General features: G+C 39.1%; 1 protein-coding gene across 11 annotated transcripts in view; it reads left to right on the forward strand.

Moving 5' to 3' along the window:
• The first annotated feature begins 890 nt into the window (after positions 1-890).
• The window catches only part of MAPK9 (mitogen-activated protein kinase 9), a 30,173-nt gene continuing 10,985 nt past the window's right edge, over positions 891-20,078 (forward strand). For 4 of the 11 annotated variants that reach the window (XR_015774037.1, XR_001331504.2, XM_088063696.1 and 1 more), the window contains exons 1-11: positions 891-986; positions 4,790-4,964; positions 8,799-8,928; positions 10,087-10,145; positions 11,079-11,217; positions 11,434-11,599; positions 12,854-12,925; positions 16,749-16,931; positions 17,435-17,559; positions 18,083-18,146; positions 19,645-19,716. Coding sequence is in view for 6 of the 11 variants with exons in the window: in XM_088063696.1 (XP_087919822.1) it covers positions 4,843-4,964; positions 8,799-8,928; positions 10,087-10,145; positions 11,079-11,217; positions 11,434-11,599; positions 12,854-12,925; positions 16,749-16,931; positions 17,435-17,559; positions 18,083-18,146; positions 19,645-19,716 (1,132 nt within the window). In the remaining 5 variants the exon portion in view is untranslated. Of the gene's footprint in view, positions 987-1,369; positions 1,418-1,507; positions 1,578-3,235; positions 3,344-4,789; positions 4,965-8,798; positions 8,929-10,086; positions 10,146-11,078; positions 11,218-11,433; positions 11,600-12,559; positions 12,632-12,853; positions 12,926-16,748; positions 16,932-17,434; positions 17,560-18,082; positions 18,147-19,644; positions 19,792-20,078 lie in introns of those variants that run through there. The other 7 variants (XR_001331505.2, XR_001331506.2, XM_014253101.2 and 4 more) reach the window with 6 other exon arrangements.

The following is a 20,078-nucleotide window of genomic DNA, read 5'->3' on the forward strand; positions in this document are numbered from 1 at the left end:
AGCACTAACCTGACCTAAATGTCAAGAATACTTAACTCTGTATCTAACATGATTTGGTGAGTGATAAAGAGGCCCCTTTTACTATCTAGAATTAGTATTCTCTTCATATTAAAAAGTGGAACTATCAAAGCATATTGATGTAATCTAGTCCATATGTGACATTAAATTGATTTATTAAAAAATTACAGGTGTGTTTTTCTAAAATCATCTGTGAGAACAGAAATCATTCCTAGAAGAGGTGGGAAATCCAGTTCATTTTTAGGCTGCACCTGTTTTAAATACAAGCAGTCTTCATGTCAAGGTGGGGGATAGGCAATAGCTAGAAGGGTTATGATTTTTGAGTGAGGTTGAAAATAGCTCAGGGTGGGAATAAATCCCTTCCCCTGTGAGCCATCCCTCTGGAAAAGCTGTGGGCAGTCTGTGCTGCAGGTGCGATGGCAGAACCAGTGGGTCAGGGCCTGCTGTGGTGTGTTGTGGCGTGTGACGGGCTGCCACCGTGTGATGTCACCGTGCCACTGGGGGGACACTCCAGGACAGGTGTTTACATCACGGGGCTTCTCCCGGCCCGCTGGAGCTGTGAGGAGCCGGCAGCAGGACTGGTGCCACAGCCGGCCGTGACATGGTACCGCTGGGAGATGACATCACGACTATCGCAGCAGTCTGACGTCAGGCAATGACATAACTCCTGTGACAGCCTGACGTCATGCGATGACATCACTACTATCGTGATACGCTGACGTCACACAATGACACCACCGGGGCGGGGGCCGAACTGCCCCGTCACTGCGGGCCTTCAGCGCCCTCCCTTATATAGCGGCCAGCAGGTCCCGCCCCTAAGTCCTATTGGCTGAGCTCCTCCGGCGGGGACTGCGATTGGTCAGATGGGCTGTCAGTCAGGGGCGGTGCCGTGCGGAGCACCGGGAGGCCATTGTGGCTGGGGCAGCGGGAGGCGGCGGCCGGGGCCGGTCCCGCCGCGTCCGACCCAGGTGAGGGGGCGGCCGCGAGGGGCGTGCTGGGGCGGCGGGGCTGGAACCGGGGCGGGACGAGCCCTGGGCCGGACGGAGTCCTCGTCTTGTCCCGCAGCGCGGGCACAGCCGGGGCGTCCCACGGGCCGCTGCCCGGGCCCGGCCGCACCGGAGGGACGCGGGGGAGCGGCAGGGCCGGGCCCTTCCTCCTGCGGCCGAGCCCCCCGCCCTGCCCGTGCCGCAGTGCCGGCCCCGCGGGAGCCGCCTCTGCTGGTCCTGTTCCGCTCTCGCTCCGTGCCGGTGCCCGCGTGCGGCCGGCCCGCGCTCCGGCCCCGGAGCCCGTCCCGGGAGCGGAGCAGCAGCGAGCGCTGCGGGTCCCGCGCGGAGCGGCCGCGGGGAGCCCGGGCTCTCTGGAGCCGAAGCGAGTTCTTAGCAGAAGTTTTAGGAAAGATGTGAGAAGACTCTTTTTGCTCGGTTCTTACATAAAGAGCGAAATTGCTTATAGCACATGCATGTTTAAACTTTTTCTCTCTTTACACCAGCTTGCCCTGGCAGAGTTCTGAGATCCTTTTCAGTGTTTGCGTCTGTAACAGCTGAATGCTACTATAACAGGTAGCGGTGAAATCTTCGTTTGATCAGTAGTAATGTGGGTTGCTTAAAGAAAAAGGTCTACTTTCCAGCAGTTTCCAGTTGCAAACTACCTCTGAACTGCTGTAATCCTTCGGCATTACTCAGCTAGTACTTTGTTACACTTTCATTCTAAAGGGTGTGAGTAGAGGAGTGAGGTGTAACTCACTGTAATTTTGTAGATGGAATCTTACCTTTTGATATATACTGCTGTAATGATTATAAAAAAAAACAACCCTTGACACTATTGGATGATAGTCCTTAAAAGGGCACACCTGAATTAGAAGAGCTTTTGCAAAGGTGAATAAGAGAATAGGGGGAGATTTTCTGCATGGAATTCCCATATTTTTTCTTAAATGCGTGTGTATATATATATATATTCACTGCTGATATTGGCAGCTGTAGAATTTTAGCTTAAGACTTAAAAATCAAGGCCAGCTTGTGTTGTTCTTGTGTTTCATTTTCAGTAATAACATTTCTGTAACCAAAACAACCCTGGGAATGTGTTCCCAGTCTGTTTCATAAGCTTTTGACTTGAAGATATCCAGACTACAGATCTGGTTAATAATAAGTTGCCATTTTAATAAATATATTTTAGGGAAGTGACTGATGCAGGATGTATTCTATAGTGCAGTTGCTTTCAGTTTCTTAAGATTTCTCACTGGAATTGTGTGTAAGCCTACTACTGGCAGGTTTGGTGTGTTGGTTATTTTTCTAGTAGGAGAATAACAGGTAAGTACTAAGAAGCTTATTTGACAGATATACTTCTTACTTACACAACAGGAAGTCTATTTTTATTTGGGGGCTCTTGCCCCCAGAATGGATTGTCTGAAGTCCTGTGAACAGCTACAATCCCATGGCACCTAATTTTACATTAATGTGTATGTCTGAAGTAATATATGTCCTGATGCATTTAAGCAACTTGAAGCCCGAGTGAAAGTCAAGACTCATGGAGAGGTGCTTTGCACACAGAATTGCAGATGTGTTTAAATACATAAAACTTGTGTGTTCTGATGCCTCATTGCTCTCTTTGGGGCTTTCCTAAAGAACTTATCCTCATCTCCAAATGATTTTTGAAAGGTGGCTTTGTGCAGGCAATGATTCTTAAAGGGAGTGGGGTGGTTTCAGGATCAGGATAATTTTGTTTTCCCATATTTCTTTATCCCTGTTACAGAAAAGTGTTTCATTAACTCCTGAAGAGGAGTTAACAAGTTGATATCCTGTAACTTAATACCCAGTTTATGCAAAATCTGTACTTTTTTGGTTTTGTCTCTTAAGTCTGTGCAGAGGGAGGATCTTGACCTTCCAGCTGTAGCTTTCTAGTAATATTGAAGATTCAGTGAAAATGCCATAGCTGCTCAGGAACTGTACATCAGAACACTTTCTACCTCAGATTGCATAGCTTTGGAGTAATGAAAAGGGTTGGAAGGAAGAGTGGTTGTATTGGGAAGTCTGGGAGCTGCCCTTGAGGCATCCTTTGGTCTCGTGTTGGTGCTAGCTGGCTGTGGAACTGCATCTGCCTGCCTCTGATATTGTGTAGGAGATACTGTTATTTTCCTTCTTCTCCCTGTGACAGAGGCAAAAAGTTGGTAGTCCACATTTTCTCTTTGCTGATCCTTTCTCCTCTGTTTTTTTTTCTAAAGCTTCTAAGAGGAAATGTCAAGTAAACTGACTGTCTAAATTGCTGCCAGAGATGACCCAGTTGAATGTCTGCCTCTTAAAATGCTGCATAGATTTTGAGAAACTAGAAGGTAAAAGGGACTCTAAACATTTATTGAGAATCTCTTAAGACTATTACAGTTTGGCTTAAACTGAATCTTTACTAGGGCTTGGAGGTCTTCCACCTATTTTACTGCAGATTCCTTGAGTTTGTCTGCTGACTTAAAAACATGGAAAAGATGCTGCTCCCTCCTACATGTGCTGAGGAAGAGAGAAATCCAAATTCTAATTCTTGAAGCAACCAAAAGTTATTTGTGTGGCTTTGTGCCCTTCCTGGGTGGATGTCTGGATTGCTCTTGAGTCCTTTCTGTTTTCCATTGGCTCACAGATATTCAGTGGGGCCAGTGAAGAGAGAGATGAGCTCCTTCTGTAACCAAAGCAGACAGCACAGAGCGCAGCTGCTCCGGGGGAAGGGGCCGTTTGCATTTCCTGTTCCAAGGAACAAGTTTCAAGTGATTTGCCTGTGCAAATCACTCTGGACTCTAATGGCACTATCTGTCATAGTGAATGTGAAATTATAAAGCAGAGAATTTGTTAGAGAGCTCTTTTGTAATTACTGAGGTAATTTTCTTGTAAGGTTGGGAAGAGGGATGGACACCCAGGAAAACTGTTGGTCTGTGCTGTTGTTACTGTAGCACTTCAGAGCTCAAGAGGCTGAGTCCATTACTGTGCTCTCTGATGTAATTACCTCTAATTCGTTCTTGACAGATGAATTTAACTTTCTGTTGTGGCAGGAAAGTCTCTTCTAAACTGCACCACAAAAGTCTTATTCTTTAGTTCTACAAGGACACTGACTGATAGTGTAGGGTATTGTAATGTGTGTAAAATGGGAAGGAGAATGTGTTGCCATAGGTCTGGATCAGGGAAGGGTTGCCTAGCAGAGGTGAGAAGGCAGAGCCCTCCTTGAAATTTCCTACTGAATAAGGCTGAAGGGGATGTTGGAGAAATTGCAGCAGCCATTTGGGGGGCAGTTTTGTTTTAAAATTGTTTTGCTGTTTTAATCAAGTCTTTTATTAAAACCCTGTTTTGTGCTGTCCATGGACTCCATGGATGTCTGTTGTCATTTTTATCTGTGTTCTCAGTGTTCAAATAACATAATTTTTTTTAATTTTTTTTTTTTATGGAATACAGAAATTAGTACAGTCCTAGCACATAGCAGTAGTTCAAAGTTATGGAGTAACCTTCAAGGAGTAGAGAGTTGTATTTAGGTGGTTTCGTTTTTAGAGTTGTTTACTTAGATGCTTTTTGTTTGAGGGATTGGAGTAGGAACATGCATTCCTTTAAAGCTGTGAAAACTGTAATTGCTGTCTGTCTGTAAGTATTTTTCATTAGCAGTGGTAATGCACAAAACTGAAAGAATGTTTGTTTAATGGTGTGCTGTTGAAAAATTCATATGTATTAAAATATGTGTATTTCCCATCTTGTTTGCCTGAAATTAGTGAGATATTGAACAATTGTTTTCTTTCTTTTTCTTTAAGATCTCGAAAACTTTGCCAGGTCCCTGAGAGAGAAAACTACATGACACTACACCATGACTGACAGTAAATGTGATAGTCAATTTTACAGTGTTCAAGTTGCAGATTCAACATTCACTGTGCTAAAACGTTACCAGCAATTGAAGCCCATAGGATCAGGGGCACAGGGCATTGTTTGGTGAGTAATAAATACTTTATTTAAATATGAAAAGCTATAAAGAGAAAGCAAAGTTTGCATGTATTTCTGATAGCAGTACCAGAACATAAAACACTGATAGCGAATTCTCTTTTTACAGGGTTATGGACTAAATAAATTCTAAACCAATTGCTTGCTATAGTTCTTGTGCAAATCTATTCCATTTATTCCATTTTTAGGGAAATTTAATATTTGAATAATTGCATAAATTAGAATGGTCAACAAATTTCTTCCTTTCTCATTAACCACTTTATTTCTGTTTCTAGTTCTCCCATTCCCCTTGTAGTTGTGATATTGCAGTGTAAGGTATGACAATGGTGAGAGATTCTGGGTTTTACTCGTTTCTTCATCATGGCCCCCTTTCTTCCCCCTCTTTTATTCCCAATCACTCCTGTCCATTTCTAGGAGCCATCAATGCAGTGCCTTGCCATTAACTGGCAGGATGAGGCAAATCAGTGTCATTGTCACTCCATGGATTAACCAGAAAGGGATGCTGTGTGAGGGGCTGGGCTGGCCAGCTCTCCCTTGGTGTGTCACCCCAGCTTTGTGTCCAGCCTCCACTGGCCCAGGACGTGGGAGTCCTTAGGCTGATCCTGAACCTTAGTCTCTTGTATGGCACCACACCTCTGGGCCAGCTAAAGGTAAACACTTTCAAATGTTTTTTAGACTGCAGCAATCCATTCTGCACACTTAGTGCCAGCCCATATTTTGTTGGGTAAAACTTACTTGGTAACAGCAGAATTGTTTATTGATGGGGGTTTTCATTCTATAAACAGGGGAGCAAACAGATGTATTCAGGAACTCTGTGATATTAACTTAATCACAACACATGGTGGGCTGTTCGTGCTATGAATCCAGCCTGCAGTTTGTCTTCATCTATTAAATCTGCAGAATAAGTGTGATGACTCATGTACTGTGAACAACTCCTTAGCAGCACCTGCCCATGTCTTCTTGGCCTTTTCATAACCACAATGAGTTCTATAAGTAGGGAAAGAGTGCATTTCTGTGAGAGCATGCCTTTATTTTAAAATTTTTTAGCTGCCCCTCTTGCCCTGTTATAGGTGACAAAATCAAAATGAGAACACCATATTTCATTCTTCTTCAGTGTGTTGAGTGATGAGGAGGTCTTAGATCTTGGTCATTAGGATTTGGGAATGATTTAGTATAGTACTGATATTTTCCAGGTGTTGGTGTTCTCAGAGTTATGCTTGGTTTAAATGGCGTGCAGAATTCAGGGTGCTTGAAAATGTTTCTCCTTTCATTAGAAGCAGAGCATTTTTAATGGCTGGGTCTCTGTTTCGGAATGAAATGCAGGAATTGTTAAGGTCAACATGTTGGGAGAAAGAAGAAATTATTTGATTTGACTTGGTTTGAAACTACTTGATTTTTGGAACAACAGTGAAACAGTGCATAAATTTTCATCTTCCTGTGATATAGCTCAAGTTGGACAAGGTGTAACATCTTCATTTCTCCTAAAATCTTTACACAAGGGAAAGATACAAAAAAGGAAGTAAAATGTAGAAAACTCAGTGTAACATGAGTGGCATCTCACTATGTTTGGCTGAGAGAATTGTCAAATCATTAGGGTAACATGCAGATGTGATGGGTTTTTTATCATCCCGTGTTTAATATAAAAAATAGGAAAAGTTTTTCTGTAGTTTTGTGTCTGGATTTCATTTCTTCTATGAGAAATTTTTAATACCACCTGTGTCACATTAGCTAGGAGAGGCCTAAATTTGCACTTTTTTTCTCATGATGTTAATGAGAAACTCACTGGTATTGCTCCATGTAGTTTTATCTTTGATATTAAAATGTAGGAAAATGAGTAGTTTTAAAAATATATTCTTAGGAAAAATGGTAAATGAGAGCTTGAGGAAGATGAAAAAGTAACTCAGTTTTTATGTAGAGGATATTTCTAGCTCACACCGAACACAGGCTGGGAGAGAAAGTGGATGTACCTTTTGTATTTTATGTAGAAAGCACGCATATTTAACTTACTGCACTTCTTTGTTCCTAAGTATTAACACATCAGAAGTCTGGTAATCTGTTTTGGACTGAATCAAAGTAACTTGTCTTCAACTTCCTGACATCTTTTTTTTTTTTTCCTTTCTTGTCCTTGATTTCCAAAATTTTCTAGTCAATCTCCAAAATGAGAGGTTCAGGTGGAGTTCTTCATATGTGCTTAGACTGAGGCTTGTCACACATCGGATTTGTCAGGTCGCAGAGGGACACCCTAAAATTATTCCTCTATCTGCTGCTGCCCTGTGATTTACAGCTAATTCATGCAAACCCTATTGGTTACTGATTTGATACTAATTCACAGGTATTATTATTAACATAAGGAAGTCATTAAACATTAAAGGCATTAACATATAAAACTTATTATACGTGTAACATGTTTTGGGTGAATATTGAAATATCAGTGCCCCCATATTTGGGAGGAAAATAATTTCCCCAACTATCTGGCCAGTTGCTTTCCTCCCATTCTGTATTTCCTTTTGCATAGGCATAAAGGCTTTAAATCACAGACTGATCATAACATTGAGTAATGACTTGTGCATTTCACAGAACTAAGCTGAAATAAATGCTAGCAAGTCTTTAGGGTAAGTGGCATGTTGGTTCAAATTGGGAGGCATGTCCCAAAAAAACACATCTCCTGCTTTGTGGTGGTGTTGCCTTTTTCCAGGAGGGAAAACACTGACTTTATGCTGGGGAAACTTGGTATAATTTGAGTATTATTGTTCTCACAGGGAAGCTGTACTTTCTGTTAGTAGTGCGATGGCCCTTTTAAGTCTGCTGTCACATATAACTTTATGAGAGAGGAAAGGAGCTCACAAAGAGCTTAAATGTGCTTGGAAAAAATGTGAATGAGAATTCTTTCCTACCCTATGAAAGTAACATTAAATGGAAATGGAGTAATGTGGGAATCCTTATTTAAAACTGAAACTGTTTTAAGACTGGAATTCCTGAGTAGCATGTGCTAGGAATTCACATATGTTTTGCCAAATAATCTGTGTTACTAAAGAAGACTATTCCCACTTCAGTCTTGTTTTGTTTATACAGATACTTTAGCTTTAGATTCTTACAGCATATAGGGATTAAAGCAAATTTAAACTTTGACCTCAAACTGCAGAGAGAAGGAACAAACACAAGTGAAAAACAGGGTAAATATAATGGTCATGGTCACTTTTAAACTCTTATATTCTTCTCTTCAGTCTGAGTTTTCCTTATTTCTCAATTCAATGCATTTTTTTTCCACCCAGAAGTAGATGATGAATGTTATTTTCTTCTAGGCACTACATATTTTTATCATTGCAAGCTATCCATGTACAGGAGACTGTTGATCCCTGCAGACAGGATCATGGTGACATCTTTGTGACTCTCCTCTAGCAAAGAGAAATTTCTGCTGCGAATACTCAATGATTGTCAGTCAGCAAAAGTGTTCAGAAATATTCCAAATATACAGATTAGGCAGCTGCAATGCTTCTTGATTTTAAACAAGCCTAAAATATTTTTAGATCTTGCAGTTTTGGGTGTGAGTCTTGAGTCAGCAGTTTCAGTCTAAAGACAAAAAGGAGAGCAGTAAGACCTCTGATGAATGTCAGTGCTTCTGTTTGAGTTACTTGTATATATTAAAGGTTGTGTAGTTTTTAAAGGATGATTTTTTTCTGAATTAAAATTTGGTGTAGTACCAACAGGTTAGTGGATATATGTTGTCCTAAACCTTGATTTCTTTCCCTCCTCACTTCTGCCTCCCTTTTGCCCCCTCCCCTCCCTCAAACAGCCTTCAACTTGTTTGTCTTTGAACACTTCTAGTGCTGCATTTGATACAGTGCTTGGAATCAATGTTGCTGTGAAGAAGCTGAGTCGTCCTTTTCAGAACCAAACCCACGCCAAAAGGGCCTACAGAGAGCTCGTTCTTTTAAAGTGCGTCAATCACAAAAATGTGAGTTGCCTTTGTGTTTCTCTCATTACTCTGAGTTATCAAAAATGCTTAGGATTTGCTCTCTCACTTGCTGTTAGTAACCATAGGAATGGAAATAGTGACAGGCTGGTAGGATTTGCTGTGGGCAGTGCAGTTCTCCATAATGTATGGCTCAGTTTTTGGGTGAGCTGCTTGGGGTCTGAAGTACCAAGGGGAGGAGGTTTTTGCTGTGTTGTTGGTACAGGGCTGCCATCAGTGTCAGCATTAGAGACCAGGCCTTGCTCTATTGCATTTGCCCTTTTTAAGCCATGTGCAGCAAAGCCTGTTTGGCACTGAGGTGGTTTGTGGGTTTGACCATTGTAACTTCACTGTATTTAAATCTTCTGAGCTTAGGCAAGGTTTTTACTTAATACAGTGTTTAACTGGTAGGGTTTCAAGGGTCCAGCACTGTCTACAAAAGTGAAATGCTGTGGGCAATTCTGGTGAATTTTGAATCTTTAAACTCTGTAAAGTGAACTTTGATGTCAATACTTCATTGTTCAAATACAAGAGTATCAGTTTTGTGTGACTGCTGTGTGCTGGTACTAACATGAACTAGAAACATTGCTGGCCATTGAAGTTGTGCAAACTTCCTGCAGTCAATTAGCCTTTCAGGGTTGCTTTTTAAGTAAGCTTTTGGTGAGGCCCAGATGTAGCAGAATAAAAGCAAGGTGGCTATTAAAGATGGCAGTACAGCAATTTTAGCAGTTCTGGAAATAGTACATCATAATCTAAGTTTAATGCGATGGCGTGGGGCACCTCAGTGCATGTGGTGTTGGACAGCCTTGGCTAAAATTCCTTGCACAGCATGTGATTTAAAATAAGAGATGATTATTATTTATGGGGGAAAAGGATATATTTCAGACACTGGGGAGGGAGCTAGAAGGTGTCATATAACTTAAAAAAAAAAAAAAAAGTGATTTTGTCCTGCCTTGGTTCCCTTGGCACACATGCTGCAGTTTGGAACTATTTCTGAATTGGCAGTTTTTCAGCATTTGTGAATTAAGTGCAGCCAAGTAACATTCAAATTGTGAATATAGTAACAGTGTGCACTTTATTTTGCATAGTAACTTCTGCAGTAGTGGGGTTTTATGTGAATTAATGCAGAAGTTTCTTTTAATGTTTGTTTTTATTTTATAGATTATTAGTTTATTAAATGTATTTACACCACAGAAGTCACTAGAAGAATTTCAGGATGTGTAAGTACTAGATTTATTTTTTTTTTTCATTTTCTCTGACAAATACTAGCCTAAGCCCTAGACATGGCTTTCCAGTATCCTACAGACTTCAGCTTTGAAAGTCAAGAGTAGCTAAAAGCTGAAGTACGCAGTGAAAAAGATATATTTACCTTTTATTCTTTGCTCTGCCATACTTTGCTTGCACATGCATTTGGTTTGTGTGCATGGTCTTTCAGCTCCATGGATCACCTCAGGATAATAACTTGGTCTGGATAACATGAGAGCAATTTTTTACTTTACCAGTCACATCAGCACAACAGTATTTTGGCCTCAAATCAGAACTGAATGTATTTCTTTTTTATTCAAGTAATATCAATTGGTCTAGAAGGGATTCATGGCCATTTGATTGGTGGGATGTCCCTAGGTTCCAGTGACTGTGCTGTTGTGGTTTATGAATAGGCTACTTGGGTAAATGAGGGAGTATTTGTGCCTGAAGAGGGTAAGTAGATGACACCTAAAAATTATTTTGATTCTTAGTTTTCACTGTGATTATCCTAATTTTCTTATTTTTTATTCTTATTTTTTCTTATTTTTTTGAGAGTAAAATACAGTGAAAGAGCATTTCTGTTGCAATATCTGCAATTTCTACATCAACTTCACTCAGTTTTTCATGATGCATGAAGACAGAATTATTCTCTGTATTACTGTTTATAAAACTAGTGGAATTTTAATATTTTATGATGGAATATTAAATGATTTTTAATAGTAGGTCTTTTTGAATGGGCAATTTTACTTTGTAACTGGGATTGTGCTGGGTTTTTTTTTATCCTTGGCTTTTTGACACTTAGGTTAGCAACGGAGGTGATTTTTCTTAAATACCTCTTAGGCTAAGCTTAAACTTCATATGAAAAGTAGGACTTGAGTTTTCTTAATTCTTTCTTTTTTGTGCTTTAGATATTTGGTTATGGAGCTGATGGATGCAAATTTGTGCCAGGTTATTCATATGGAATTGGATCATGAAAGAATGTCTTATCTTCTCTACCAAATGCTATGTGGGATCAAGCATCTCCACTCAGCTGGTATCATCCACAGAGTAGGTAGTAGTAGATCATTAACAATATTCTTTGTGAACACAGTTTTTATGAAACAGGGAAGAAGGGAGGGGATTGTATAAATAAGCACATACACCAGGGCAGGAAAATGCAGTCGTTAGTAAAGTGAATTTTTGGTTTATCCTGATTGTGGAGGGGGATATGTGGGTTTTATTCTGTATGTTAATCCTCTCTTAACTGAAGTAATTTCTTGTTAGGATTTGAAACCCAGCAACATAGTAGTAAAATCAGATTGTACGCTAAAAATCCTTGATTTTGGACTGGCAAGAACAGCATGTACTAACTTCATGATGACTCCATATGTAGTAACACGGTATTACAGAGCACCAGAGGTTATCCTGGGAATGGGATATAAAGAGAATGGTAAGTTGCTGGAGTAATGCTTTAAATCTTCTGTCTAAATTATGTCTCTCTTGGGACATAACTACTTCAAAAAGAGGAGGGAGAGCTGTTTTCCCCCTGTCAAGTTTGTTAAAGTGTTCTAATTACGGTATTGGAAATTAAAATTATTAGAGTATAATTTTCTTTTTTTGAGAGTATAATTATCTTCTGTGTGCTTTTCTCCATTTAACGTTAACTGCTCCCTCTCTCCTGCTATAGTTATATCTTGTCATATATTCATGTATTATTTTTTTGGCCATGTTTTTTAGACCCAAAAAAACTGCTGAGACACTGACACTGGCATTAAAAGAAAACAAACCAAAAGATCAATATATAAATAATAAACCTTTTAATCAATGTAATTTTATTCTGAACTGAAACATCTTCTTTCAACAGTGTGCCCCCTTTTGCCTCTCTGATTATTAAAATATGTTGCAGATCCCTACCAGAAATCATGTCTTATATTCTCTTAAGTCTGCATAGTGCTCAAAGAGGCTGGGTATTACTAAAACCAACACAGCTGTAATATATAGAACATTCAGCCAACAAAATTGCTGCCAAGAAACTTGTCCTTGCATTACTGAGGGGTTTACCTGCTGATTTTTACTAGCACTGGACTTGTATGCTCTTTGCTTTATCTCAAGGGCTTTGGGATGCCATGGTTTTGTGTGTCTGTAATTCTGGCTGTGTAAAATAAGGGACTTGTGGGACCTCGCTGGGCTCTTGATAATGATAAAAACACATTATTAATACAGAAGGCAGCTTATTGTACAGGAAGTGCTGATGTGCATCACAACTTCAGCAGAGATTGTTCTGGTTGGGAAAAAAATTAATTATCTGCAGGACTGTGGGAATACAGTGTGAGCTTTCAAATAAATAATTGTGGTATTTAAAAAAACATCTCTTTAATCTTTTGTCCTTGTTGCACCCAACATATGATAGTGGATATCTGGTCTGTTGGGTGCATTATGGCAGAAATGGTCCTTCATAAAGTCCTGTTCCCAGGAAGAGATTGTATCCTTCTTCATGGTCATTTCACAAGTGTAAACACTGACTATGTTTTACGAAATACAAAATTCAGGAGCAATCAGTTGGTGTTGATATGATTGAAAATTCATGTGAGCAGTTTGGTTTTCCACATTGTTGTGTTTTACTGTAGATGCAGATGGTTTTGTTTGTTTTCCTCACGTTTGTTCATGATACTTCATAATTTGATCATTTCACTTTTATTTTCAGTTGATATCTGGTCAGTTGGGTGCATCATGGGAGAATTGGTGAAAGGTTGTGTGATATTCCAAGGCACTGATCGTATCCTTCCCTAGTCATCCTTGATCCCATTCCACCTCCAATAGAAACACAATTATTTAGAGCTGTATAAAAGCATAAAGAATATTTTCAATAATATGTTTTACTAGATCCACTGTACTCTTCGAAATTAGTGTCATTAACCAAATTGTTGAGCTTTCCATTTTATTTTCTTAGTAGACTACATTTCATGTAATTTATAGTGGTTGAACCAATGTGTTACGAGCTTTAGCTTTCGTAGTTTAAAACAAAGGTACTGCTAGGTTTGAAAATAGAAAATAAATGCTTTTTTATTCTTGTTCTTTGTAGATAAGTGTTTTAAGCAAAAGCCTACGAAGTTAGTTCTTAACTATGCATGGATTTTGCTTATTATTTGTTTGAACAGTAGACTAATTTTTTTTTATTGCACAATTTTTTGAGTTTTATTCAGATTTTTTTCTTGTTTATTAGCGCTTGCTGGGCCAGGGTGACCTAATGGCAAGCACACTGCATGAGATCTTTTTTTAATTATTATCATTACTTAACATAAAAAGAAAAACTTCCTGGAGATTCTTTTTTTTCCCCATTTTATGAAAATTTGATTTTGGACTTACTTTTTCTATAAGATTGTTATTCTTCCATTTCTCCCTCCAGTATTTTTGACCTCCAAGATTTCATAGAACCATAGTCTCAGAACAGTTTGGGTTGGAAGGAGCCTTAAAAACCATCTCGTTCCAGCCCCTCTGCCAAGGGCAGGGACACCTTCTACTAGACCAGGTTGCTTCAAGCTCCATCCAACCTGGCCTTGAACCCTTCCAGGGATGGGGCAGCTTCTCTGGGCAATCTGGCTGGAATTGTGCTCCAAGTTTTTGAAGCCAATATAATATTTTTGCTCATGAGCAAGGAGCAACCATCACTAAAACATCAGGTGCCTGTTCACAGATACCTGTGTATCTTATAGAGGAGGATTTCCAGTTTTAATGCTAAATGTCATGACACTAATCTTCAACAGTTGATCATATCTTATTTAGTAGTAAAATGATAAAGCATTAAATAAGTCTTCTTTTTTTCTACCTTTCTTCCTTTCTATATTTATTATTTTACCTTTTGAAGCCTTCAGACCAACCTAACACAATTCTTCATGGATGTTACGTGTCTTTCACCTGCATGTTGTTAGCATGGGCTGTTTTGATTTATTCATGAATAAATGAAGGAAATTTTGTTCATAATTTTTGAATAAACAAGTTATTATTTGTGATTCTCTCAGGGCCACTGAAGATCTACCAGTCTATGGTTCAAGGAGTCTCCTCCCCTGATAGGGAAGCACATAGCTGTGCTTGCAGGGACTTTTGCTTCTTGTAAGAGTTTCAGTTCTCTTTAATGTGAGATACTGACAACCGTTTGTGTTATTGAGGCTTTTCCTGCATGTCTAGGTAAGGTTGTCACTTTCAGCTGCAGGATTGTCTTGGCAGCTGAAGGTGGCTTATGGGCAGTGCTGCTGTGCATGACCACGAAGCTTTCCTTTTGCTGATTGTTTTTGGGGTTTCTTTTGTTTGGTTGCTTTTTTTTTCTAAGTTAAATTTTAGAACATCTTAGTATTTGGGCATTTAGAAGAGGGAGCCATGTTCAGCATGCTTGCCCTTGACTATCTTCAGGAAAACCCGCTCTTAGGTTCAGTAATTTGTGTTTTCCCAGATGGTGGATGGGAATTTCTGGGATACTTGCAGCAGTGCTCTGGGTGGAATGAGATGCTCTGCGTTGCCAGGGTGATGGATGCACAGAACCTGCTCCTGACTATGCTGGGGAGGCCTGAGTTACTGCCAGTTGCCGTTGGAAATGAGAATGTTAAAAATCGGGGGAATGTAGACACCAAAGGTGAAATAGCGGAAAAACCTGGCAGCAGCCACGTTTTTGACGTTCTTCCTGCCCATATGGAGAAGGAAACTGGTTGCCTGACCAATGGAAAAAGCCCAAGGGGTATTTGTGCTTTCTTGGGAAGTCATGTTTTGTTGTGATTGTAATAAGGACTCTGTTTTCAGCTTCTCTTCTTGCAGAGTCCCAGAAGGCAAATAGACTTGGCATGGATTAAATGCCTGGTTCCTTCTGCCCCTGAGGTCTCTAGAATGGGGAGAGTGGCTTTGTGTGAAGGCTGCCAGGTCAGTCACAGAGCTTACTCTGCCTGCTCTATACTGAAATCCCAGTTGGGTTTCTGATAAGAGGCGTATTTTAAGTTCATCCTATATTGAGAAAATGTTTTTCAACTTGCACCATCTGTAAAGCACTTTGAAACTGAGATATTGTTTTTTGCCTGTTTTTACCTCTAAAGTGGGATGGGTCATTAAGTTTTCTGCCCTTCCCTGCAGTCTTCTGAGGCCTCAACAAACTGGGCTCTGATTTGATTATCTGACTAACCAGGCTGCTGTTACTCAAAAGAAAAGCATCTTCTTGAATCTAGATTGGTGGAGATCTCAGACAAATCAGTTTCTCATCTGGGAACAAAATTTCCTAATGTATGTTAATTTTCTCTTTGTCTGTTCTTTGTTTTAGCATGACAGTTAACAATATTCAGTTCTTAATTTTGATTTTAATATAGCTTCTCCATTGGAATGCATTTAATAAGGAAATAAAATTTTCAATCTTTGTATCAAAAGTCTAAAGTCTTAGCATGGAGCAATGACTATACATATATTCATAATGGTGTTCTTGAAACAGTAACTGAAATAGAAGCACCTCCATGTTTTTTAAACGCATCTTAATTCAAAGTACAGCATATTCGTTGTTTAGTTGCATAGTCTGTCTACGAGAGTGGATAGGTTGAAGTGCTAGATGGTGAATTTAGCTACGAATGTTTGCAAGGTCAGTGCATAGGCTCTGCTGGAATTGCACATTCTTTTTATCAAGAAAAGCTGGAAAGTGTAGATCTAAGTTGACGTAAATATCAGGAGTATTAATGCAGTGTCTCCTGACTCTGATAAATGAGCTTGGTTTCCCCAGCTGGGCTGGTTCTGATATCTCTGTACTGTCACTGTGGCTGGGGAAAATGCCTTCACTTGAGAGGGAGGAGGGACAGTCCTGAAGAAACACGAGGCCCAGTTTCAATTTATGTCTTGTAAATACTATTCTTATAAAATATTTAAAACTTGAACTATAAGAACAGAGTTGTCTATGAGTATTACCATGGTTGGTACATTTAAACAAAAGAATCTGCTATAGAACCTTCTGGAATATGGATTTCCTGTTCAGAACTCCTCTGGACCTTTTCTGAAGTTGAAAAAGGAAAAGAAACCAACCCCACCCAAACACCAACCGAAAAAAGCCCCTGACCATCCAACTACACCCCTGCAAAATGCTCCAACTCAAAGTTTGATTTCCTTAGGAGACAGGTACACAGTTCCTTACTTTGTGTGGGATGCATTTGTGCTTTAGGGTTTTTTGTGTATTTTTCTCTACCTTCAAGAATCTTCAGTTTTCCTGATGTTACACTGCACTTCAGAAGATTCCACAGCAGCCTTACTTTTCTGACCTTAGAGTTGTTTTGCTATGGATAGAACTGCCAAATAAAGCTTCTTTTGGATTCTAGAAAAGTGTTATAATTAGAAAAAGATACTTAAGCATAATGCATTGTGCAGCATTTCCAGCCTGTCCTTCAGAATACAAAATCTGAGTCTTATTTTTGTGTCAGTGTCGCTTTTTGCATGGCAGCTCAGAATACTGCTGATGCTACAGTGCAGTTCATCTTTGTGTCCTCTGTTCAAGTTTCTGTTAACTTCTCAGATTTTTTAAGTGGTGTTTTTGTAGAGTGCAGACTTCAAATTCTTCAGCTGATTTTCCTAAAGATATGGTGCAGATATTGATCAATGGAATAAAGTTATTGAACAATTAGGAACACCATCAGCAGACTTCATGAAGAAACTGCAGCCTACTGTGAGGAATTATGTAGAAAACAGGCCAAAATATCCCGGTATTAAGTTTGAAGAGCTCTTCCCAGACTGGATATTTCCATCAGAATCTGATCGTGACAAGTTAAAAAGTAAGATGAGTTTTTTCTCTTTTTTTCCAATATTAATTTAAAATGTCTGCAGCATACTTTATTTAAAGCCTAATAAAAATATTTATTGCAGTAGGTGTCAACATTAAAAGCTGCATACCTTCTGTTTCTTTCATTTCTGATAAGTTCTCAGATCTTAGTAGTAGTACTAAACACCTCTTTCCCTGTCCCAGAATTCTGTTTAATTCTCATAATTTTAATCCATTGAATAATGTCTGTCATTTATGTTCTCCAAAAGTAATATTTTTTATTGAGATTATTGCTGATCATCTTTTTCTATGTGCATACAGCTCGTATGGGTTATAATTTAGATAATTACTGAGAAAATAAACCCAACAAAACCAACAATCCACCTTATTGTATTCTGTAGAACAGAAGTAAAATTTTGTAGTGCATGTCCTGTTTTCCCAGTGTTTATTTCCTGAGTCAGACATTAAACTCTACAGCTCTTTTACATGTGTGTTCTTTTCACCTTTACTTTCTAGCCAGCCAAGCTAGAGATTTATTGTCAAAAATGCTTGTAGTAGATCCAGACAAGAGAATTTCTGTAGATGAAGCCTTACGTCATCCTTATATTACTGTCTGGTATGATCCAGCTGAAGCAGAAGCTGTAAGTTTGCAATTAAAATGAATTTTTAAGATTTCAATTTAATAACTTGAAAAATACTTTCAGTTTTAGTCCAGAGCATGCTTTGAACTCATTGGTAGCAGGAGTCACACAGGAAGCCTTCAGATGAGCATTAGGGGCAGGATCACCTGAAGGACAGCTGCTGGTGGGGAGTTGATATAATTTTGAAAGTGGTTGTTAGTATTTCATTTTACTTACAGGAAGAGGTGTCTGTTTAGTGGCAGTCCTGGGCTTTTTGAAACAGGGACTTGCTCTAAGGCCCCGTAAAGCCTTACAATGAATTTAATTTTGGTTGATGCTCTTAAAAAGCCTTTCAGTGTGAGGCAGGACTTAAAAGCAGATTCTGGAGTTGTAAAATGAATGTGTCTTTGAGGTATAGGCAATAAACTGCCAACAATGAAGGTAAAAAATGATAAAAAGGTTGTAATTTTTAGATTTTTTTTAGTTAAGATTGGGTGTATTAATCAGGTGCAGTAGGCACTATAGACTTTTCTTTTCTTTGTAGCCTCCACCTCAAATCTATGATGCACAATTGGAAGAAAGAGAACATGCAATTGAAGAATGGAAAGGTAAGGAGTGAGCATGACAAATTACATTGATTGTAGTATCTTGTGTTACTAATGAGTGGCTGCAGCATGTGCTGGATTGTGTAACAGACTGGAACCCACTGTTCCAAAGAAGCAGTACTGCCTGTGGCAACAGGAAAAGAAATCAGTGATGGAAACATGTTGTGTGTGGAATGAATACATACCTTGGTGTGTGAATGCTCATATATACATGGAACATTCTGAAGTCTGTTCAACAAAATGCTGCAGTTTTCCCTTCCCTTTTTGTTCTTAAGTGCTTGTAATCTGTATAGTTTTATCCTTGATAGAGAGTTATCTGAAAAAGAAAGATGCCTCTCTCAGTGTGCATTATTTAAGCCATATCTCTTGACAATATTTACTAGTTCATTTGTTCTAGAAGTCTTCAATAGCAGGAGAGTCCTTTGGTGTAGTTTATTTTCTCTAATCTCATTGCTTATTTATTGACCAAATAGATTAAACTGTTGACTTAAACAAAAGAATAAACAGCACTGTGACATTAAAATCAATTCCACCTTACAGTTATAGTCAAAACCATTAAATGGTGAGGCAGTTAAAATTTTAACATCTGCCATCACAAGACCAGGGGTAATAGACATCTTTTCTTTTATGACTACTTTGAAAGCTGCTTGCTTTTGTAAAACAGCTTTATAAATTTCAGATATTGATTCTGGCTGATCTATACCTATATTATCCTTAGGGCATGCCTGCACAGGTGGGTAGGCTTCGAGTCATCTTTGATTACTGCAAGGTGGAAAAGTAAAATGGGTCCTCTGAATGTAATTGAATGCATTTGTAAACATTGTTACTCAGAATTGGAGAGTTCTTTATCTATTTAGATACTGTTATCTAAGATACATTAAGACTATGGGTACATACACAAGCTTCTGTGATTTAAGTTACAGCTCTGGATTTTTCTGGGTATTGATCAGATAACTGTATCTTAAGTTGTCCTTGATTAATAAATGAGGGGTTTCATACAATATTTTAACTATTTATCCTTCAAAATACTCAGACTTTCCTCAATACACCCATGGAAATGGTTCTTCAAGAATAAGTATTTTTGTATAATTTTGTTATCAAAGTCAAATTTCCAAGAAGGTTTACATAAAATCAGACTTTGAATCCCAATCTGATTTTTAATTATTTTTTTAAGTTAATATTAGTTCATTGTAGCTGTGCATAAAATTTTGGGGTGGGATATTTGTTATTTTTAAGCAGACAGCTATGCTATTTATATGATGTGTTTATTTTGGTACAGTCCTAATGTCTTTCTTTGATGCTTGAGAAAATCTGTATAATTCTCTTATCATTGCTGTAGGGCTGGAAAGAGGGTAAATAAATACCTCTACAGTTCTACTTCCAGGCTGACCCTTAGCCATTTCCTTGTACCTTGATAAAAATGTGAATTGTGTACAAATACTCTGTGATCTTACAGTGCTTTTTCTGTCTGTTTTCTTTTGTATCACTGTTCTCTCATAAGAATTAATATACAAAGAAGTAATGGATTGGGAAGAAAGGAGCAAGAATGGTGTGGTAAAAGATCAGCCCTCAGGTTAGTCATTGTTTCAGTAGTTCTGTAACTGTCACACGTAGTGCCGTGAATGAAGAAATCTGCTCAATAATCCAGGTAGGCAAAGCTTTTGTTGTTTGGGACTCTTGAGACTGATCTGCCTTTGGAGATCCATAGCTCTGCTTTTTAATTGTTCTGAACTTGTAGAAAAACTTTACTAGCTTTGTGTGTCCCACACCCTGACCTGCCTTGTCCCTAAAGGGCTCTGTAATGAAATTAAGTTCTCAGCACCAGTTCCCTCACCTGGTGCTCAGGTAACTGTGCTGAGGTTCAGCAAGAGCCTCAGGGTTCAGCAGTGCTAGGGCTCCCTCAGGGTACTTAACGCTGCTATGTATTTGTGCCCA

Source organism: Pseudopodoces humilis, chromosome 17, assembly GCF_049639895.1.
Source record: "Pseudopodoces humilis isolate 2021_Gansu_Grassland_sample_001 chromosome 17, ASM4963989v1, whole genome shotgun sequence".
NCBI lineage: Eukaryota > Metazoa > Chordata > Aves > Passeriformes > Paridae > Pseudopodoces > Pseudopodoces humilis.